Here is a 23,556-nt window from a genome sequence, read left to right as displayed (position 1 = left end):
AAAGCAGCAACCAGCAGATCCAACTTCTTAAAATCAATATGAAAACTTACAATCTTTTCAGCTGCATTAACATTGACAGGAGTACCATCCTTCTTTGTTCGTGATTTCACCCAAACTCGGAGCCTCGACACTTTTGATGGATCTTCACTTGACTTTACCAAATCTTCTCTCAGCCTCACCATTCCCTTACGGCCGCAGGTGTGAGGAATCTGATTCTGTCTTCTTTCTTTGTAAGAGTCGCTGACAACCTTAAAGGCCTGACTGGTCTTCTCTTTGACAAATTTACGCCATTCAGCTGTAGAAACATTGTTCGGTTGCAAGCTCATCCTACCTTTAATGGTTGGAGCTTTTCTAACAGATGTTACCAGACGTGATTTGGATGCTCTCCACAAACATCCCATCTGCTTAAACACAGCAGCCTTTTTAAAGTCTTCGTCCATGTCAAACCTCATCTGTAGTCAGCAATGAGACACATTCAAATACAAGTAAAATGGATCGTAGTTAAATGTAAATTTTTTTCTTATTACCTCAATAGATTTCCAGAGCACAGTCTTGATTTCTTCACTGACTTGTCTCCAGTTATCAATGATCACCGGAACATGTTCACGAACTAAGGGACCCAAGTAGGAGGATAACAGTACAGAACCTGGACCACATGGATCCCCCATATCTGTGAAGTCGACATGTTGCCTTTCAGTTGGATCCTTGGCAATGTGTTTCATCTTTGTAGGTCCTCGGCGTCTTTTACGCTGTGATGTAGTAGCTGTGTCAGTCTGAGTCTGCACATCATCATTTGCTTCTTCCTCCATTTCATTCTCCTCCAAGTCCTCTGCTTCTTCCTCCATTTCATTCTCCTCTGTCCTCATTTGATTATGTTCTTCTGCCTCCATTTCATCTGAGACTTCTCTGTTTGTTATATCTTCGAGGAATTGATCTTCCGCAACCTCCGTTTCTACATCTGTCCTTTGCTTCTTCACACGCTTGTTCTTCCGATTCCCCATCTTAGTTCACCTGAAATATAAAAGAGTTAGTTAGTCTCAAAGCAAATCAACAACAAACAACACAACAACAAACAACACTCAAAGCAACTGATCAGAAACATAGTTAATTTCATTACACAAACACAATTCATCAAAAAACAGCTTCACAGATTCCTCCCCATTATCAAAAAATTAAATAATTTCATTACACAAACACAATTCATCAGATTGTGGGCTGGAATCTGTTCTGGCCATCATCCAAAAAATCACAACTTTTCCATTTTCAAACATATATTCCTTCACAGTCAGCTCGAGCATTTCTAGATTCATCAACCAAGTCATCAGCATCCATGGCTACTACTGCTGGCATAGGACCAACATCTGCATGTCCATCTTCAGCATCTTCCTCACGGTATCTTCTTGTAGGACCTCTCATAGCTACATACCAACTAGATGACTCATCTATTCTTGAGTAAAAGACTTGCTTTGCTTGTGAGGCGAGGATGTATGGATCAGCTGCAAAAGCCATTTGACTTTGGTTGAGGTTGACTAGTGTGAAGCCATCTTCAACCTTCACTCCGTTACCTATATTTGCCCACTGACAGCGAAATACAGGAATGTAAAAGGTATTGTAATCGATCAGCAGAATCTCCAACACTCTGCCATAGTATGTTACCAAATCAACCATCTGCGAAGTGTCTTTTGCACTAGATCTACACATAGCTGTTGCCTCATATAGAACACCACTGTTCTGACTTTGCCTGTCAACTAAAATCGTGTGAAACCGCAGACCATTAATTATGTAACCAGTGAAAGACCTAGAGCTAAGACGAGGACCGTAGGCCAGCCATTTCAGTGTCTCATCGTGATTCTCTGAGCTAATAGGTATCTATAACAAAATATGTTAAGTGTCAATACATATCTATAGCCAAAACCAGAAAACTAAATTGTTGCTCATACTATGAAAATTACCTGGTCTTTTAACCAAGAAGCAAATTTTTGTGAATGAAGTCTCCATAATGTTGTTGCATCACGTCTACATTTTTCATTAGTGTCCTGTAGATGCTGTAGGTGCATGCTTCAAAAGGATTCAAACAATGTATTAGCTACGCTATAAAGTCACAAGCGACAGTAACTAAAAAAACAACAAGTAGCTTTGAAAGACTTACTCCACATAAGGTTCGACGATTGCCATATTCTGAATCACAGCAAGATGTATAATCTTCATATCCTTCTCAGAAAGAACACGACAAGTGGCTGCAGATATTGGACGGCCTTCAAGAATAGAGCTGCTCTCGAACTCAGTATTTCTATCAGGTTTCTCCTCATAACTTGTTGTTTTTTTCAAGAACTGACTGCAGAACCTAACACATTCCTCTGCAAGATACGCTTCAGCAATACAACCCTCTGGTCTTGCAAGGTTTCTTACAAAGTCTTTCAGCACTTTCATGTATCTCTCAAATGGGTACATCCATCGGAAATGAACTGGTCCACATAACCGAGCTTCCCTGGCTAGATGAACTACCAAATGCATCATTATATCGAAGAAACTTGGAGGAAAAAACCTCTCAAACATGCAGAGGGTTTCCACAATTTCAGTTTCCAATACTGTAATTTTCTCTACATCGATTACCCGCTGACAGAGATGATGGAAGAAAGCACACAGGCGGCCAATAGCTATCCTAACACCTTTAGGTAATAATCCTGTCAAAAATATAATTTGAGAATAGAGTCAGGACATCTTAATCTTGACTATTAGAAAGTTTAAAGACTCAGTTAATACCTCTAATAGCAACTGGGAGAAGCTGTTGCATCAAGACATGGTAATCATGTGATTTCAATCCTGATATCTTAGATTCTTCTAACTTCACACACCTTGATATATTTGAGCAATAACCATCCGGACCTCTGAAGTCCGATAGCCGCTTGCAGAATACTTTCTTCTCTTTGCTGGACAGAGACCAAGGAGCGGGAGGAAGGTATGTTCTTTTCCCACGGGGTTGAGGATGTAAATCCTTCCTAATACCCAGCAGTTCCAGATCTTTTCTCGCGTTAAGACCGTCTTTTGATTTTCCACAATGCAACAATGTAGCTATAAGGCTTGCAGCAACATTTCTTTCCACATGCATAACGTCTAAGTTGTGTCTAACTGGTAGATCCTAGACAAAACAAACACAGATAATAGTGTCAAAGGAAGGTGGTGACTGCACAATTAAGAAAAACTGATATATCTTCAGATTAGAAACATACTTCCCAATAAGGCAACTTGAAAAAGATTGACCGCTTCTTCCATCTAGATAGCTCTTCCTCATCAACTGCTTCTTCCTCTTCCTCTGAATCACTGGATTCATCATCCGTATTGGAGTCTGATCCAACCGTCTCATTAATCTTCCTCTTCCTACCAATTACTTTCACATTTCCAAAATCATTCTTGTAATTTCTAAGTATATGGCTTATGTTATGACCACTCAGAATTCTACCCTTTTTCCCATGCTCTGCTTTCCCATCAAACCATGCTTTCTTTCCTCTATAAGGATGTGTGGGAGGAAGACCTTTCCGATGGGACATATAAACGTGCTTCCTGCAGTTACTCAACCACATACTGTCTGTGTTTTTTCCACACACAGGACAACCCATTTTGCCCTTTACTTTGCAGCCTGCAAGATTCCCATATGCTGGAAAATCCTGAATAGTCCAGAGAAGCATAGCTCTTAATGTGAAAGTGGTGTGGTTGACTGCATCATACGTTGACTCTCCTTTTTCCCACAGGTGGTTTAGATCCTCTATAAGCGGTTCTAAGTACACATCAATATTGTTACCAGGTTGGCTTGGACCAGGAATCAGCAACGACAACATGATGTTCTCCTCCTTCATACACTTTTCAGGTGACATGTTGTAAATGACAAGCAAAACAGGCCAACAGCTGTAGTTCACATTCTTCATGTTGAAAGGATTGAACCCATCTGTGGACAGCCCAAGCCGAAGATTTCTTTCTTCAGCGGCAAATGAAGGGTATCTGTCATTCATTTGATTCCAAGTAACAGAATCAACCGGATGTCTGCTTTTTCCATCAGTGCTCTTATTAGTAAAATGCCACCTCAAGTCCTTTGACATGTCCTCTGACCTGAACATCCTCTTCAGCCGTGGGATTATGGGAAAATACCTTAGAACTTTCTGTGGAATACCTTTCTTCACATCACCTGTGCGCAAGTTAATCTTCCATCTTGAAGCATTGCATTTCGGACATTTGTCTAGCTTCTCAAACTCCTTTCTGAATAGACAGCAGTCATTCACACAGGCGTGTATCTTCTCATAACCCATATCAAAAGATCTCAAAAACCTCTTCACTTCGTACAAGGACGTGTGCAAGACATTATCCTCGGGTAGCATCTGTGGCAAAGTCTCAAGCAGCAGATCGAAGCTTCTATCAGACCAACCACTCTGTGTCTTTATCCTAAAGAGTGAAACAATTGCAGAGAGCTTGCTGTGGTTAGCACAACTTGGATACAGAGGTGTTTCTGCATCGGCTAGCTTAGCAAGAAACTCATCTTCTGCCTTATCTTCACCTTCAGCAACCTCACTTAAGTCACCATGCCTAAGAAACTCTTCATCAACAAAGGCAGCTGCTTGGTATAACCCTAAAATCTCATTCCTCTTCTCACTTCCATTGCTTCTACTGTCAGTCCCTGACATTACTTCTCCATGGTGATACCAATCCTCCCTCATCTTGTAACTCAAATCCATTCCTCTTGTTACTAGATGATCCACAATAACACTGGCTGAGTGACGAGCTACGTTGCGACAATCAATACATGGGCAAATGATCAACTCAGACTCTCGCAAATCTGCACCAACACACCTCACAAATTCCCACGCACCACTCTCATAACCAGGATCAGCTCTTCGGTTTAGACACATGAAAGCATAATTTCAACACTCTTAATCACACACAAAAATTCAGTTCCTATAATATATATTGTTTTTCCTTACCTGTTTAGATGAACCCATGACTTTTCGACCATTTTATGTTCTAAGTTTCTAACCGATAGACCAACAAAATCAAACAAAGCCATAAGATTATGTCAAACATACACCAAACAGACACAATGACATTCACAGAGGAACACATAAACAATCAACGATTCAATCAGATACATCCTCTTCAGTCATTCAAAATGATCAACAAGAAACGACTTCTATTTGGCTGAAAAAGAATCACCTGATCAATAAGATCCTTCGGATTTCAACTCCACTAGCTTCACTCGAGAAAGGAACAATCAAAACCTAAAACCTGCAAAGCAAAAGAGAAGAGAAAGGAACACTCAAAGCTTCAGTCGAGAAAGGAACAATCGTGTTCGCCCATGACGATATCAAATGCAAAACGGAATTGATTACCACCTGACTTCTCGTGATTCTGTAACCTGACTTCTCTCCTCCTAATCTTCGGTGAACTCGAAATTGTAAAAGCTGAAACAAATCAAAGGAATTCATCTGAGAAATCAGATAAATCAAAGGAATTACAGACAAAATCGAATATGGGTTCACCGGGAATCTGACCGCTGGCGAAAACAACACCGTTCAGACACGAAGATCGATCAAAAATCGGAGAGATTGGGCTTCCCAATCATTTTTTTTCTTCGATGGTTTCTATGTGAAGAGTGAAGGAGAGGCGGAAAAGGTTAAAACTAAACTCAAGTCTTTTGCATCGCGACAACACTTTACTCTGTTTTACTGTATTTTTTGTTAATTTTTTCCTGGATTAAATTTATCGCTAGCGAGGAACTAACGCTATGAAAAAGATGGGTATCGGATTACACCATTTTTGGTAGCAGTTTGAGAATTCGTGCTACCGTGAACTGCTACCAATAGCCATATTTCTTGTAGTGAAAACTCATAAATAAAAGAAAACAAAACAAAATAAACAAACAGAAAAGTCCAATCATTAGATTAGTGTATTATATCTAAAACAACTAGTAAACCTGTTTTTTTACCAGTTGGTGAGGATGATGACTGTTCCATATGCGACTGTATTTGAGAGAAGGTCTTTCTCCTACTAGGCATGTTAGCTTTACATATCCATATATAAGTAAATAACCAAAATGCGTCAGCATAAAGGAGACACTACTTCCAACTTCTAGCATGAAATAAAAGGAATTAATTAGAGAAGCAAACTAGCTCTCTGATTAGACAAAGAGTCTTGTGTTAAATACATGCATGCAAGTTAAGGTATATATTTTGTTTCGCATGAAATATATTTTTTTTTGTTTGACATTCTGTAGCTTTTGGTTGGTAATATATAATTAAAGTCAATCATTTTATGGTAAATAATCCTTTTGATTGGATATATATATGTTAAAACAGAAACTCACAAAACCTACTTCTTTCTCAATTGTTTTCAAAAATATATATATTCTTACTCTTTCTGTGATAATTTTCAGTTTTATTCTTGTTTTGCCTCTCCCCCTTATACATAGAACAATGCCAAACATAATATATAATCCAAACTCACTCAGAGCGAGAGGCACAATCTTCTCTCGGCATAATCATTTTTGATTAGCAACTTACTCTTTCACATTTCCCATTGCTTGGAAGAATCTCATTTCTTTTGATGGGTTGTTTCCAGTCCAAAGATGCTGATCATGTGATCACTTCTCCTGATCATCCATCAGTTCAGCACCAATTAGAATCAGGTTTAACTCTAATTTTCTTTTTAGTGGAAGTGTAGATTAGTTTGTCTTTTGCCTAGTTCTGTCTTAACTCCTGTGTGCGTGTTGTTTAATGATTGTGGGTGTTGGTGCAAAGTAGGAATGAGATGGAAAGTGTATACCTCTCTGAACTACACTCCTATAACTCCCCTAACCCCTCTCTGACTCTGATGATGAAACTGTTTTTGTGTTTCAGTAACTGAGGAACAAGTGGATCATGAGGACCAAGTGGATCATGAGAACCAAGTGGAACAGGAGAATCAAATTCCATGTTTCAAAAAATTTACATTAAGTGAATTATTCTACATAATAAGTGAGTTTAGTCCCAGTTGCATTGTCTCTGAAGGTGGGGTGAAAGATTTCAATGAGGTTTACATAGGAAAGCTCGAAGGCAATGTTCTCGTCGCTGTCAAGCGATTCTCTAAACTGACTTGGCCTGATGCTCGGCACTTTGTGGTAAGAATCTTAAAAAGGGCTAGTTCAAAATTTCAGACTTTTATTATGTTTCATTGATCATCAGTGACTAGTTGAAGACTAAACGGTTTATTTAGTTGTAAAAGGGGAAAATAATACATTAGTTAGTGTCTATCTTGACCGTAGAATATGCTAATGTATGTCTGAAACTTTAGGCTGAAAGAAAAGATGCATTGGAACCTTTTTTTGTCTGTTTATCTTGTCTGAATTGTAATAGTTGATCTTGCCTTGACTATTGTTTTGACTTGTGGAATCAGGATCAGGCGACTGCTGTTGGAAAGCTTAGGTCCAAGAGATTGGTCAATCTGCTTGGTTATTGCGTTGAAAGAGGCGAGAGATTGTTGGTGGCTGAGTATATGCCCTATGGTACTCTCTCAAAGCATCTTTTTCACTGTAAGATGTTCCTCTAATCTTTTATCTGACTACTTCCCTTTTGATCTTCGCTTAGAGAATTGATGCTCTCTTTTGCTGTGTAGGGAACAGGCAGGAAATTCCTTGGGAAATGCGTGTTCGAGTTGCATATTATATTGCACAAGCACTTGATTACTGCAACGTCAAAAACCAAAAGATCTATCATGATTTAAGTGCATCCAGAATCCTCTTTGATGAGGAAGGTGATCCTCGTCTATCAACTTTTGGTCTCATCAAGAACCGCAGAGACGGAATAAACTATAGCACTAACTTGACTTACGCTCCACCAGAGTTTTCAGAAACAGGTAAAGAATCTTCATTCTTATAGTACTTTCTTGATTTAGATGAATTCAACGGTTATCTTTCACATTTGTTAGGTACAATTATTCCTGAGAGTGTGATTTACAGTTATGGAAATGTTCTTAGACCATCTCCAATGTATTTCTCTATTTTTTCCTCTATAATAGAGGAACTCTATAATAGAGGTGAGTTTCTCTCCAATGTATTCCTCTATTTTTTCCTCTAAAAAAGAATATTCTTGAAAGATTCTTTTTTTATTTTACATTTTACACCTCTAACATGTAGATGTTGAAATTAACCCATTCATTATACTTTTTGAATTTTTTTCATAAAATTGCAATATTATTTAAATGAAACATTTTATTACAAAAAGATATTAGACAACAAAAAATTAAAACAAAGTACCATTATCTAACAATCATTATTACTAAATTTTTCCCATAAATGATCAATTAATGCATTCCGAAGTGAGAAATGATCACACAAAGATAATATCACATTGTAGGTACTAGTGCTTTTTTTTTCTAAAGACTATTTTCTAAAGACTATTTTCTATTTGAATGTCTATGTTTAATAATCACACAAAGATAATATCACATTGTAGGTACTAGTGCTTAGCATCAGAAATTCTTTATATATTCAATTTTTCTACAAGTGCTTAGCATCAGATTCTTTATATATTTTGATTCACACAATAAAAAGCCAATCAAATCATTGACTAAACTTCAAGCTGCAGTAGTTAAGCTGAACAAAGCACTGACAGTGTTAAGTCAAACAATGCACACAAACTTCCAGCTACAACATTTAAAAAATCTATGAATGGGATTGCTCAAAAAAAAATTAGAGTTCTAGGTCAAACCATGCAAATATACGTTGGGCATATATATTTTTTATAGCTAGGTTTACTGCCCCAACAATAATTGAAACATGCATTGGTGCAGCTATTAACTATTACAAGGAAAGACTAAAATAAACATGCATTGGTGTAAATTATTTTTCGTAACCCCATAAAATTGTGTTATCTTGTCCTATAAATACCATCATAGACACAACATTTGTATTCACAACACTAAAGACTTCTATAATATTTACACTTATCAAAAAATGTCCCGCTCTTCTGGATATTCTTGTGAAGAAGATAAGTTTTTATGTCACATATATATGCAAATTTCTCAAGATCCAATTCAAGGTGTTTATCAATCATCCGATCAATTCTGGGGTCGTGTGGTCGAAGCTTACGACAATGGAAAAGATGCAATGTGGAGTGACCGGTCCAAAAAATCAATTCAATCCCGGGTTCAAACCATTCAAAAAGCAGCGAAAAAATTGCATGCATGCATAAAACAATGTGAAAATAGACGTCCAAGTGGTGCTTCAAGTGATGATATTGTAAGTATTAATTTTTATATTTACATATATTTTTTTGGATAATTTTTGTATGAATATTTGAATGTTTTTTTTAAATGATAATGCAGATTAATCAAGCCAAATTAATGTTAAGAGAAGATCCAATGTTTAAAGGAGGTTGGAAATTTGAGCATGTGTGGGACATTATTAAAAATTTTGAAAAATTTCAAGATGGTGTTGCCCATGCCAAACGATTCTCTAATCCATGTGGTGTTGAGTACACATCTTTAGAATCAGATAATCTCAATCTTGATTCTCCAACTCAAGCATCACCAAAGTTATCTTCTTCTTCACTAAACTTAAATGATGAGTGTGAGAATATTAGTGGATCTCCCTCTTCACGACCACTTGGAGTAAAGAAATCCAAAATGAAGCGAAAAATTGATGATCAAACCAATTTGGTTATCAATACACTAGAAGGAGGAAATAACCAATTCAGGGAGCAACTAAATAAGTCAAGTGAACAAAGACAACAACACTTGGAGATTCAAAGACAAAATTATGCTTTGAAAGAGATGAAAGAAGAAAACAAAATTTTATTTTGTGACTTAAATTCCATAGAAGATCCAAATGTTCGTGAACATTTTCAAGCAGAGAAAGCACGGATTTTACAAAAGCGCAGTCACCAGCAACAAAATCAACAAATTCCTCCTCCATCAACATCGTTTGGGCAATATTTTAACAATCTTTGTGGATCCGGTAGTAATTTACCAGAGTATTAAATTGTTTTAATATGTTGTATTGATTAATATTTAAATAAAAAGTCTTTGACTTTTAAATAAAATAATATTTTTTAAAATTATAATTGACTTTTAAATAAATAATAATAATTTTTATTTTGATTATAACAGCAGTTATTAAAATTAATAATTAGTATATAAACAAAAAAGTGTGATTTTATATGTAAGAATTGTATTTCTTTCATACACAAGTATTTTAGTTACAATCATAAGAAATTAGAGGACTACTTTGTAAATAAAAAAGTTTGCCTCTGTTATAGAGGAATGCTATTTTTTCCCCTATATATAGAGGAAAAAATAGCAATCTCTATTTTAGGGGAAAAAATAGAGATGGGTTGGAGCTGATTTTACTCTATTATAGCATTTAGAGGCAAATATAGAGATGGGTTGGAGATGCTCTTATAGAACTTGTGAGCGGCAAACGCATTCCACCGAACCATGTAGTGTCCCTGAAAGTTATTTTGTTTTCATTTTTTACTTTTTTGTCATCTTAATATGAGACCAGTGATGAATGTTTCAATATTTCAGGCTTTTGATATCATTATGGAGAAACATGCGATGCTACTCATGGATTCATCACTTGAAGGGAGATTTGAGAATGAAGACGCAACTAAACTTGTTAATCTTGCTTCAAAATGCCTTCTAAACAACCCGGAAGATCGACCTGATACTAAATCTCTCGTCTCTGCAGCAGCACCGCTACAAAAGCAGGAAGAGGTTAAAGAATCATATAAACGAATACTCAATATTTTCTTGTACCAAATAATTAATTTTTGTGTTTATGTTTAGATTTCATCTTATTTCTTGATGCTTCTGCCTAAGAGTACTGTAATGCAACCAACCATGCTTTCTCCTCTCAGAAAGGCTTGTTCTCGGAAGGACCACTCGGCTGTATACGAGATTTTGCTTAAAACTGGTTACAGCGACGAAGGAGCAGAGAGTGATGTACTTGGAGACAAATCATTAACCTAGCTTATTCTTCCATTTGGTTTTTCACGTTCTAATATTGTCTCACTTTGCCTTCACAGCATCTGGTGACACTAGAAAACCAGGAACTGGTTCAAACAAAGAACTTGGGAGACAATGCTTTCAGAGACCAGGACTTCATTAACGCGATTAAATATTATTCAAAGGTACTCAATCCGTTTCATATACATCGTCAATTCTGCACTTTAAAATTTTTTTTATTCTAAAATTTTTTTTGTATTATTTTTTTCAGTTTTATCCATATTCTTTTATTTCCATAATTATCAAACTATAACAAATAAATACATTAATTAGAAACAAAACAGAGCATTTAGGAGTGATTGGTAAGTGTTGTAACTTTATATTTTTGGTTGTAAATTTAATTTGTAGATTTAATTGTTGTAGCTTTTTTTGCTGTAGCTTTCTAATATACTAATTTTTTACTCTAGAAACAAAATTCTCAACATCCTTTTTTAAATTTTTAAAATTTTTTTTTGCAGTAAGTTTTTAAAAGAAAGTAAAGCTTGATTGGTTGACATATATGGTTTTAAACTAAATTCTAATTTTCTAGAGCATCTACGTCCACAACCAATCACCCTCTTAATTGTAACTAGGTGGTTTCCTATGTATGCACAAAAATATTCTTTTTAAAATAGTTTTATTCAAAAATTTAATTATATGTCTAACCGATTTAAAAACAAAAACTGAAATCATGAATAATTATTTATTTAGTTTTTCCATTTAATTTTAAAATATTTTAATTTATTTATTATTTATTAAAGTTTTCGTTACAATTAAGTTAAAGTGAAAAATGTATATATTTATTTTAAATAAATTTATATTAAACACTATAATTTAGTGTAGACTTTGTTGTATATATGTTTGGTTAAAATATATTTGTCAATTAAACTTTTTATCATATTTATCTTAATTAATTGTTAATCATACAACTGATGCATTTTATAGCGTTTAATTTCAAATAAATTTAATACTTTAAAAATCTTAATTAATCACATATTTATGCTAATTAGTTGATCTAATTATAACTTTTGAATATTTAAATTATTAGATATTTACAATTAATTTGATGGGATCTAGATATTTATACTATCAGTTATAGTATATTATAAGAGTTTTAATAATAATTGTGTATATAATTTATATGTATGGTATGTAAAATTTTGTCATTATCTTATTTTAAGAATCTACTTTTATGGTATGTAGGCAAAAATAATATCAACTTATTTTAAGAATATTTCTAAAATCAAACTATTTGTCATTAAAGTTGTAAATGTCATAATAAGATAGAAGATATGTCACATTTTTATTAAGATTTGTTATCATTATTTTTATTTAAATATCAATGTCATGATAACACATAAGTAAAGTTCTAAAAATCATTTCACAAATCAAGTTTATAAGATTTTAATATGTGAAAAAGCCTTAAAAGAAATATAATACGAGTAGTTCAAAAAAAAAATATGAAACAGAAAGAGTAATAGATAAAACAAAACAAACAAACAGCAGAGTCCAACAATTAAATATATAAGTGTATTATATCTAAAACTCCTTGTAAACCTTTTTTTTTTGTTACCAGTTGGTGAGGATGATGAGCAGCAGTCCATATGCGACTGTATTTGCGAGAAGGTCTTTCTCCTACTTAGTGACGGGTGAACATGATCCTGCGTTGGGAGACGCAATGAAGGCTCAATGTTGCATACCGGGGTGGCCTACTGCGTTTTACTTGCAGGCTTTAGCACTTTGGGAGCTTGGTATGGAGAGTGATGCTAGGGATATGATTAATGAAGGTGCTGCACTTGAAGCTAGGCGACTACAGACTACAGAGAGATAAGAGAGCCCTTAACCTTCTTTGATAATTTATTTCATGCAGGTGCTTCTGCTGTTCATCCTGAACCTTCTTTCCTTGGATAAGCAAAAACATTATTAATTTAGCGAATTTCTGTTATTAATTTTCTTATTTTATGAATGGATATTTTTTTTGAGTTTTGATATTTTTTTTTGCTATCTAAAAGCTAACTTTAATTGCTTTTATTTTCTTTGCTTTCCCTATGATTATTTACTTTTTCCATTTTTATAAACTTGTATATAGTGCATAAAATTGATTATGCAACTCTGAAAACCAATTGACATATCATAATTGTACCGGTGGATTGAATCAACCGGTCTAGTTTAAATATTTATACTATTATTTGAGATGTGAATTTGCTTATTTGTCATGTAGTAATTTAGGCTGATTCATTAGTTTTTTTGTCAATTGATTCATTAGTTTTAATAATCATTTTTAACTAAACTAATTAAATTTTTAATAAATGATTTTATCATTCATTATTTAACTCATTACAAATTAATATTATAAAATTTATCTCAAAACAATAAATGGAAAACATGTTTGAAAAAAAGATAATTCCATCTATTTATTTTGTGTTTATCTACATCTTTCTTTCTTTTTTGTTAATTTTTATAATTAGGTAGTATATACACATATAATAAATTCTAATTTATCACTTCACTAAAATAATATAAATAATTTTATGAAAATAAAAAAAATGATTTATACTTTTTCATAAACTTAATATGTCCTGGAATATTTATTAAAATATTATTTTTAGTATTAAAATAGGTATTTAACCAATAACTATACATTTGATTTATATTTATTTGTTAATGATTTTTTGTGGCATTTTCATTTCTATTCAGTCGCAAGAATAACATTTATTTAATATTTAAGTTGAAAATTTTAATATTTATTTTTTTCTTTTCTAAAATATTTTTCATTGGGAATGGAATTATATTTTTAAATATTCTCAACAAACATGTTTCCAAAAGAGAATATTTTCAAGTATTTATATTTAAAATTAACTCTGTGTACAGTGAAACCTCTATAAATTAATAATGTTGGGACTATACCAAAATTATACTTTTTTATTAATTTATAGAGATATTAATTTATCGATATATTAATTGAACCAAAAACTCAATTTAGGACTATAAAATTATATCATTTTATAGAGATTTTTAGTGTATATTAATTTAAAGAGGTTATACTGTACTTTTATTTTTTTCAAGAGTTTTAAAGAATTATATCTTTGTTTAGATTGAAATTTAGGATTCTAATAAATATATAAAAAAATACTTAAAATTTTTTTAAAAAAATTAAAAAATAATTTCAAACATAATTTTTGATTTTTAAAAACAAATTTTGGAAAAAATAATTTCGAGAAAAATTTATAAAAAATTTTAAATTTGAAAACTATAATTCGAAAACATAAAAAAAAATATTTTTATTTTTATTTTATTTAAATAATAATTTATTATATATAGAGAGAGAACAAGAGTATAAGAGTATTTTGTCATATATGTAGAGAACAAGAGTACAAGAGTATATTTATTATATATTGTTTTTTGAAAATGTCCATTTAGTGGTGGTAAAGATAAAAAGTGGTACTATGAAAGTGGTAAACATGAAATTTCCCCAAATTTATTTGAAAGACTATAAAGTAAAGGACATGTTATTTTTATATTATCAAAACTGTATTTTTCAAAATGATATGTCTTAGTTATAATTATCAAAATATGAAAATTAAAAGACCATTTGAAAATAACAAATTATGATTTTATAATAAATACTATTTTATATGAGAATAGAAATATATATTTATAAATTTAAAAATATAGATTGACTGTAGCTTATTTTTCTCTATTATACTATTTAGAAATGAAAATAACAATAGATATGTCTTATACATTACATATTAATGTTTTGTTTGACAACATGGTTAGTCTGTTTGAATGTTTATTCAGTTATTATGGGATGTATTTTACAATATAATTATATCAATAGTTTTATTTACTTTGATTAATATAATATGTAAAGTTGGGTTCGGTTTAACCTTCTTGTGTTTTTAATTTATTTTGAGCTTTTTTAGGTTTTGGTAATTTCAAGAATTTTGTTTAATAACATCACTTTATATTAATAGTTATATATTTGTTTATTTAATTAGATCATTGTGTATAAATTATTATAATAAAAGCTGGTTAAAGATAACAACATATTTTAAAATAAAATATTAATGTTGTTATCCAAAAATAATTTTTTTAATCAATAAAATTTAAAATTAAGAAATTGAAAGATTCATAATTTTTTATAAATTTAATGTTTTACTTTAAATTTTTTATTTTAAACTAATAGTACATTTATTAATAATTATGTATAAAAGAATTATGCTCGCATGTGCGGCAAAATACCTAGTTTCATTAATGTCAAATGTAAAATTTAGACATTTCCATCATTCTATTCTGTTATTTTTCTCCTTTAAAACTAACCTAATTTACAATAACATGTTTTTTTTATAAAAGGCTTATGGGTACAAATATGTTTTTTCTTCTTTTTAGATAATATGATATGATGTACATGTGAGTGTTTGTTAAACTACTGAAACAGAGAAAAGAATACTAGCTTCAAGAATTTTAAGTGTATTTCGTTGACTGAGAGTACATAATTATATTACAGTCGTAAGATATAGTTGCTTAAAGTGTTACATATACTATCGTATATAGTATGACCAGAAAGATACTATCCTAAGAGTCAATAAGTTGCTCGGTCGAAAAGTAAAGCAAAAGACAGATCATAGTTACAGTAGCACTATTCCAGATTTGACTGAGATCTTTGGTTGCCAAACTGTCGGGGTTCTTCCTCGATTGTTCATGCATAAAAATAGTTCTATCACCTAATTGTCTTTCTTGATAAGATTAACTAAATTGACTCCGATCTACGAAGTAACCTAACTTTGTAAAAACTATATATATTCTTTTCATCTTGTTGCTAAAACTATACAATATTTTCGGAATAATATGTTGAAAAATATACTAGTTAGCAAAAATAAGAAACACGATATGGAAAACCATTAGTTTTTTGGGTAAAATGAGGACCATTAGTGTAGTTGATCGTTGATATTATTTTTCCAAGAAAGTAAACAACTAAATTTAGCAAAAGAAAAGTAAGTAAACAACTAAAAAATATTATACGTAGTAAATTAGATAACTTTTCAACTTAAAATTAATTAGCCATAAATAAAACTCGTATCATTTATATAGTAATTAGGATCATTACTCAAATCTGTGTTAACTCAGACTGTCAAGTGTTGATTACAGCAATCTCTACGACGTCCTCTTTGGCTGAATTCTACGGAATAGCCAGAATATCGAATATCTGTACTTTTTCCTTAATTCCGAGACATTTCAATTCGCTAGTTGATGCATTAGCTAAAGATGCTCTTTGTAGTGTTTGACTATGTTTTCCTCTCTGTTTAGAGAGATGGTAATGAATTTGGTGTTAAAAAAAAACATTCAGGATCCTTTCAAGTTCCAACGTGAAACATTGTTTCTGATACTTAATTTGAGATAATGACATTTTGGTCGTAAATCATAGAATATTTAGATAATGATCAATTGGCCAGCTTTGGATCTGATTGATTAAAGATAAGAATGGATACTATAGATCAAATTATGATACTATATTAAGTTAAATGACTTTTAACCTAAAAAATAATTGATGATAAATATATTGACTCATATCTCTTGTATCTTATATAATAGTTAAGAAGACAAATGTCATATATTAATTAATGCAAATAATATAAGATTAGTTTTGCTGGTCGATTGTACTAGTTGCAGTCTATTGTTTAGATATCGTTCTTGCTCTTTAGCGGGCTGGATTAATCAGTTTGGTGAATAACATACTGCATCATAATTTTTACATAGACTAAGTATCGTCGTATCGCTAGTTGCTTTTGTTGAAAACAATATTGCTCTTCGATGTGTCGGTCGTTTCCTCTTCCATTCCTTTAATGTAGACGTGTATGTAGTATATACATATATAAAGCCAAAACCATGCAATATCCAAAACGATTCTTTTTTTTTTTGTGCAACAGAGCCATAACGATTCTATACATCTTGTTTTCTGTCAATAGTTAACCTTTTAACTTTTTATATATTTAGTTAGATTTAGACATCTGCAGTAAGATTAAGGCCATCTGATATCGCAAATAGAAAATTATTAGTTGATGAAAACAATATGTCGTCGGATTCGATCAATTAGTCGGCGCTGTATTGGTTACTTTCAGAAAAATCTTAGAACACTGACAAATGACAATGTTCGTATCTAAACTAGTTTCTCAGACATTAAAAGATAGAAAAAAAATAAATAGAAACGAAAAAGTAAGAAATAGGTAGAAAATCAGGCCTGTAATAATAGATTATGAAAATTTGGAAAGTAAGAAATATTGGTTTGATACTTTGATTTAGTTTTTATTTTAGAATTAATTAGATAATTATATTGTAAGGAATATTAGTATTACAGATGATTGGTCAACTCATGTCATTAGTCGGAAGATATTTCAAACTCGGATCAAACACTGTGGTACGTTTTCAGACTAGTCCACTCTGTAACATTAAGTGCGTTCTTTCGGAGCCGACCAGTTCAGCCGATAGGACTTATAAGAAAACAGAATATTAGTATTAATTTGATGAAACCTTTATAATTTCATATATAGTCTCTTGACTGGTGAGGATGCTCTAAATATATATATACACAAAAATATTAAATATGATGCATATGATGCAAATTTCTTATTTTTAAAGAAAATTTTTGTAACCACATATATTCAAAATATTAAATGTGAGGTAAATGTTATATTTTAAAAGGAAATGTGAGGCAAGCTAAGTTCAAAACACAATGTTAGTAACCACATATATTCAAAACTATTAAATATGATCAAATGTGTTATTTTAAAAGGAAGATCTTAGTAACCTAGTTTCAAAAAAGAAATATTTTAGACCATAATTAACTCCAGTCTCTTAACTGAGGTTTTTAGCTTCGGGTAAGAGACGGTTCTTAGTTTTTATTATATTTTGAGTAAGAAAAACTAAGAACCGTCTCTTAAATAAGAGATATAAGAGCCATCTCTTAACTGAAAAGTGTTAAAAAATGTCAATTTCACCACAGTTGCCCATCGTCCCACAGTTGTTATATTGAAAGCGTTCTGCTAGAAAATACGGTGGCCACCAAAGATAAAATATTTTCTATGACAATTGGTAACATGATGTATAACAGTCAAGAAGAATCTGCAAGCGAGAGGGATACATGGGAATATACGTTGTGCAAGGTGCGGAGCCGATGAGGAATTGATAAACCATGTGTTTTTTTAGTGTCCTCCAGCACTTCAGGTTTGGGCTCTCTCAAAGATACCATCAAATCCAACTATTTTTCCAACAAGCTCGCTATTCACAAACATGGATCATCTCTTTTGGAGAGTTTTCCCGCAGATGGATGATCATCAGTTTGCATGGATACTATGGTATATTTGAAAAGGAATGAATAATAAAGCTTTTAGTAATCTGGACATTGATCCTATGGACACGCTTAATTTGGCAAAAACAAAATCAACACTTTGGTCTGAGACACATATATTGAACGAACTGAGGAATGTATAACACATAGAGGTTACGACTCTACCGTCAATTCCAGGAAGATGGTGTTTCTCAGATGGTTCCTAGAAAGAGAATGATATTTTCTCCGGACAGGGTTGGCTCAGTACTCTAGAAGGATTTGATGGGTTGTTAGGGGTGAGGAATGTTCGGGGTAGTCTTTCACTTCTTCATGCGGAGATGAAAGCACTACTATGGACAATGGAATGTATGATAAATTTACGTTAATTTCAGGTGACGTTCGTCAATTTCAGGTGACGTTTGCAAAAGATTGATTCCAATTGGTGAAGATGGTTACAGAACCAGAAGAATGACCAGTTTTTGCAAATTATTTGGAAGATATTAAGGTCCTGAAAGAAAGTTTTCTTCAATTAGAGATTATCTATGTACCAAGGACGCGAAATACAAAGGTGGATAGCCTAGCACGCAGTGTCAGGAAACAACCGGTTTTTGTCGTTCATATGGATCAAGATCTACCGGTTTGGTTCAGAGAGTCAGTATGAATATGTAAAAATTGATGGAAAAAAAATGTCAAATCATGAATATAGAATCCCGGCTAAGAGACCGGAGTTAATCATACCCTACCACATATATTCAATACTATCTGATTAGACCTAGTGCAGTCAACACAGCTGGTCCGTTTTTTTCGTATTTCGCAGGCTTACTTCTTTCTTTACCTACCGGTAGACGTAGTTATCTATGCTTTTATATATTTTTTCTCCATTTAGTTGCCTTTTTCTCTTTCATTTTTTTTTTTGCCTAGTGTTCTCTTCAAAAGTGTAAATACCATTAGGGGTCAGGGTGACCCTTCCTAAAGTATAGGGGAATATTCTAACCACATCATAGTTGCAAGTTACAAGGCTCGGCTTTTTTTTATAGAACCACACCTGACATTTCCATCTCGTGAAGTCATTCCTTTTTTTTTGTATGTTTCTCTGACTTACACAAATGGGAACTAAACTTTAAACTACAACTTTACATCTTAAACAATAACTACATTTTGACAGAAAGCCATAACTATATTTATTTCGTCAAAGTTTCGTTATCTCTTATGTCTTAAAAGTTTAAAGCGAATTTGTCTTACTCATGCTGGCGTGGAAGAACAATGTTAAAACCTATTAGAGATTGCGAACTTTAATAAATCTCATTTAAATAGTAAATTTGTTTTGGGTACAATATAAAATGCCAAAAAGCATCAGAACCGGTTTTTATGACCGAAAAGTTAAGTGATATTGGATTCAGACTATAATTCCATTCTAAATGCCTTTGTTGTGAGAAACCAGGTCGAAAACTCGAACATTCAAAAATCTGTAGAAACACGGGTTTCATATTAAATATTTGAAGGAACAGAAAAAAATATAATGGTGATGACTAATATAAATCTCAAATCAATAGCGGAATAACATAAAGTATAATAAAAGCAGATAAAATATTTGGAATGAAAAAAAATATGTTAAACAACAATCACAAAGTGATAGAATATTTTGGGCAGGTTAATAAATATTTTAATTAGTTTTTAACTTACATGTCATATAGTATATAGCAAACTTGACGGTAAATAACAATCAAAAAGTGATAGATAACATTTCTGTAGATTAATAGCATGATATATAGAATTGACATAAAAACAAATTCATCGTTTCATAAAATGAACCCTCGTATTATTTAGTCGAAAACTGAATCGATATTATGGGATGGGTTTTATCTTTAAGCGTGTGTGTGAACACGTCTAATAGCTTTTGAGACCAGGTAGGTCCAAGTTCTTTTGGAATTTTGGGAACTCTTTAGACAAGCAATGTCTTTATGTGTGCTTTCGGTGTGTCTCGTTGTTTTTCTTCTGGATTTTAAAATGGCATTATAAAATAATACATATATAACTAATCCCTTAATTAATCCACATATATTAATTAATTAATTAATATGCCCCCATAGTTCAAACATTGTGCTATATATATCAAATGCTTCACAACCATTCAACACTCTACCACCTTTGTCTTCTCTTAATCATTCTCCTAGTTTGATTACTCACTAATCACTTTTGGTTTCTTATATAGCTACTCTCTGATTTAAAGTAAGAGCACCTTTTTTCCAGCCAGTGTCTTTGACCCGTCGCAATTACCTCTGCCCTCAACTTCAAAATATAGGCTATTACTCTTCGTTATTCCCATATTTCTTTTCTTAATTTTGTGTCTATTGTTTTTCTTAATAGTAAAAAGAGGAACTTGGGGTCATTGCGCTGATTTATTTTCTAATTGTCATACGATTTTTTCGGACAATGATCTTGTCACAAAAAGAATGCAATCAACGTGAGCTGCAAGCTTTTCTTAAGAACAAATCAAGTGTCGAAAAAAGTTTTTATTTCTGGATTTTCAAAATATTTAGTAGATTTGATCGCTAAATCTCTCTTGTGTCACAAGCAACAAGTGTGAAACATGCAAATGGGAAGTTCATGTCTACCTCCAGGATTTAGATTTCATCCAACTGATGAAGAGCTCATAGGCTATTACTTGAGTAGAAAAGTCGAAGGTCTCGAGATTGAGCTTGAAGTCATTCCTGTTATCGATTTATATAAATTCGATCCTTGGGAGTTACCAGGTAATCTAAAGAAAAACTTGTTTGAATTAATATCATTCATAAATTTATATCTAATTTTATCTTCTTTAATTGCTATCTTTGTTGTTTTAGATAAATCGTTCCTACCCAATAGAGATATGGAATGGTTCTTTTTCTGTCCAAAGGACAAAAAATATCCTAATGGTTCTCGAACCAATAGGGCTACAAAAGCCGGTTATTGGAAAGCAACCGGTAAAGATCGAAAAATCTCTTGTAAATCATCTGGTGCTATAATCGGATATCGGAAGACATTAGTTTTCTATGAAGGTCGTGCCCCATTGGGTGATAGAACTATCTGGTTTATGCATGAATATCGCCTTTGCGATGACGATCTTTCTCAAAAATCACCAAATTTCAAGGTAAGAAATTTATAATATGTTTCAATATCTTCATCCCTTTAATTTAACGGAAAGAAACCTAAGAACCATATATATGTTGGAATTTCAGGGAGCTTTTGTGTTATGTCGTGTAGTCAAGAAGAACGGACTTAAGACCAAAACTTTGAAAAATAAAAACGAACAAGCTATTGGTTCAGGTTGCTCTAGCCTTGCGACCTCTCCATGTCGAGATCAAACGACGCAGTTTCAATCTTTCAAGCCTTCTTTAACTACAAACGAATCTTCTAGCATTTGGATTTCTCCTGATTTCATCCTTGATTCCTCAAAAGTACGTACTATTATCTAAACCAAAACAGTTTTGTATACACAAACACTTGTCTGATTTGGTCTTGTGAAATTTAAATATAGGATTATCCTCAAATTCAAGAGGGTGTTTCTGAATACCTTCCCAACTACCATTTTCCAGTCAATGGGGCGAACCACCAAATGGAAATTGCAGAGACTTCATATTTGAACATTGATCAATCAATACAAACCGGTTACTGGCCAAATTTTGAATACGACCAAACCGGTTCATTCGATTACTCAAACCTTTTCTAGGTAGAAGGAAATGTGTGGGTTTCTTCAGGACAAAAACGCCTTTTAATGTTGGAGTCCTCGAAGAAGATAAAATTGGTTTGCATAAATTTGGAGTCTCTTGCATTTTATTTTAGAATATATATATTGGTTTTGCCTTTTTGGTTTTGATTTTACTAATTAATATATTGTTTGCTGTGGAATGACTATTTTATATTCCTAATTTGTTATATGATAGTCTTATTTTTTTTTTTTTTTTTTTGCTAAGAATGTAAATGTCATTACTAGAATGAATGTTTGGTTACAATGATATTGAACCAGAATCTACTGTTAAGCCATTCTGTTCTTAAAGGCTGCAAAAAAGTTTAAAAAGAACCTCTAAGAAACTAAAAATTAAATCCAAGCAAACCACCAAAGGTGAGCATTGAAGATAATAATGGTACTAGAACAAGAGACAACATTTTATTTCCCAAACAAACCACTTCTCAATCGCCAGGAGGAAACGAGAGAATAGCCAATAGAGGGTAGATTGGTCGGACACTCACCTGAAGGTGGCTCAAAGTGGCTTCAACGGAGGCGGCTGGCAACGGCTCCGGGGCACCACAAGAGGAGGACGCCGAGCAAACAAACCCATAGCTAACGCGGTCATGGACAAAAGTTCAAACCCGACAAAACACCGCTGAAGATGAAGAGCAAAAACACTGGTCAAGCGTAGGCGGTACAAAACGCCCTCACCGGCCACGCGACCTAAAGGATGCGGCTGAGACATCAAGAGTAGGAACAGAAGCTACAACCGGAGGTATGCAAGGAGGGAAAAGAGACACAAAGAGAGTTGGAGACTCTCCATCAGCAGGCTGAACAAAAGGAGAGCAAGAGCTCGACCTCCAAGCGAGAACACCACCACGGCAGGTCGTCCTCAAAACCCTAGGCGACGGTATCATCAAGCGAGGAAGGTAACCACTAACTTTCGCTGTAACAAGCCATGGTAGTTGTCTGATGGACTAAGGGAAAGAAGTCCTCAGTGGTGAGCCTCAACACCACCTTTCACTCAAAGAGAGAGGAGAAGCTCTAGGAGACCTTGAGACAGGCCATAGAAGAGAGCGACTGGAGCGAGACCAATGAGCAGGACCGGCGACAGCAGCGACGCATCACACAGATCCGGCGGTCTCGGATCTCAGATCTACCAGATCCGAGCGCAGTCGATCCAACCAGAGCTGTTTCGAGGTCTCTGAGAGATCCTAAGGTCGTCACACCTCGCCAGTGCTCCAGAGAAACCTAGGACTCCTTTGGTTTCGGCTAGATCTGGAGGAGAAATCCAGAGACACCAAGCAAAGAGGTTGAGACGAACTGAGAACCAAAACAGGGAGAGGCGATAACCGGAAACGAGATGCCGACGGTGGCGGAGAAGACCCACACGGCAAACTTGCCGACGATCTCCTCCACCGGAACAGAGATTTGATGTTGGCGGCGCTAGGGTTAGAAAAGAATTTGGGGGAGAGACTCTAGAGAGAAAAGCCCTTTTCTCTCTCTCTCTTAGTTT

The 23,556-nt window shown here is 33.4% G+C and overlaps 4 protein-coding genes across 9 annotated transcripts in view; 2 read left to right on the top strand and 2 right to left on the bottom strand.

Annotated features, from left to right (window-relative positions):
* The window catches only part of LOC108871189, a 10,346-nt gene extending 3,454 nt beyond the window's left edge, over window positions 1-6,892 (bottom strand). For 4 of the 5 annotated variants that reach the window (XR_004456331.1, XR_004456332.1, XR_004456333.1 and 1 more), the window contains exons 1-2: window positions 528-1,065; window positions 51-452 (exon numbers count right to left, since the gene is read on the bottom strand). Coding sequence is in view for 2 of the 5 variants with exons in the window: in XM_033287814.1 (XP_033143705.1) it covers window positions 51-452; window positions 528-1,001 (876 nt within the window). In the remaining 3 variants the exon portion in view is untranslated. Of the gene's footprint in view, window positions 1-50; window positions 453-527; window positions 1,066-5,199 lie in introns of those variants that run through there. The other variant, XM_033287815.1, reaches the window with a different exon arrangement.
* LOC103861161 lies at window positions 1,264-4,898 on the bottom strand. Its single transcript, XM_033287396.1, has 5 exons — window positions 3,231-4,898; window positions 2,764-3,139; window positions 2,150-2,684; window positions 1,953-2,058; window positions 1,264-1,869 (listed from the first exon to the last, which is right to left on the bottom strand). Exons 1-5 carry the CDS (start codon window positions 4,896-4,898, stop codon window positions 1,264-1,266), a joined length of 3,291 nt encoding a protein of 1,096 aa, XP_033143287.1.
* LOC103860960 (serine/threonine-protein kinase BSK2-like) lies at window positions 6,863-19,846 on the top strand (the record flags this gene model as incomplete). Its single annotated transcript, XM_033287395.1, has 9 exons — window positions 6,863-7,141; window positions 7,417-7,552; window positions 7,636-7,875; window positions 7,948-7,988; window positions 10,398-10,457; window positions 10,546-10,734; window positions 10,807-10,962; window positions 11,046-11,150; window positions 12,581-19,846. Coding segments are annotated over 9 exons (1,461 nt in total), but the record flags the coding sequence as incomplete, so codon positions are not given.
* LOC103860959 (NAC domain-containing protein 71) lies at window positions 8,094-23,556 on the top strand. 2 transcript variants are annotated; one of them, XM_009138640.2, is made up of 4 exons: window positions 8,094-21,084; window positions 21,175-21,461; window positions 21,550-21,768; window positions 21,849-23,556. In XM_009138640.2, the coding sequence occupies exons 1-4, from the start codon at window positions 20,922-20,924 to the stop codon at window positions 22,038-22,040; spliced, it is 861 nt and encodes a 286-aa protein (XP_009136888.1). In that variant the 5' UTR covers window positions 8,094-20,921; the 3' UTR covers window positions 22,041-23,556. The 2 variants fall into 2 exon arrangements, with proteins under 2 accessions (XP_009136888.1, XP_033143707.1); XM_033287816.1 differs by having other exon boundaries at window positions 8,104-21,461.

Source organism: Brassica rapa, chromosome A03, assembly GCF_000309985.2.
Source record: "Brassica rapa cultivar Chiifu-401-42 chromosome A03, CAAS_Brap_v3.01, whole genome shotgun sequence".
Taxonomy (NCBI): Eukaryota; Viridiplantae; Streptophyta; class Magnoliopsida; order Brassicales; family Brassicaceae; genus Brassica; species Brassica rapa.
This window is presented reverse-complemented; position numbering and strand designations above follow the sequence as displayed.

Bases quoted from the DNA above. Each gene is read 5' to 3' on its own strand.
- LOC103861161 (XM_033287396.1), bottom strand. From the start codon at position 4,898: ATGTGTCTAAACCGAAGAGCTGATCCTGGTTATGAGAGTGGTGCGTGG. The intron at 3,140-3,230 runs GTATGTTTCTAA...TGTTTTGTCTAG, and splicing joins TCAAGTTGCCTTATTGGGAA to GATCTACCAGTTAGACACAA. The intron at 1,870-1,952 runs GTAATTTTCATA...ATTTTGTTATAG, and splicing joins CTTCTTGGTTAAAAGACCAG to ATACCTATTAGCTCAGAGAA.
- LOC103860959 (XM_033287816.1), top strand. From the start codon at position 20,922: ATGCAAATGGGAAGTTCATGTCTACCTCCAGGATTTAGATTTCATCCA. The intron at 21,462-21,549 runs GTAAGAAATTTA...TTGGAATTTCAG, and splicing joins AAAAATCACCAAATTTCAAG to GGAGCTTTTGTGTTATGTCG. The intron at 21,769-21,848 runs GTACGTACTATT...ATTTAAATATAG, and splicing joins TCATCCTTGATTCCTCAAAA to GATTATCCTCAAATTCAAGA.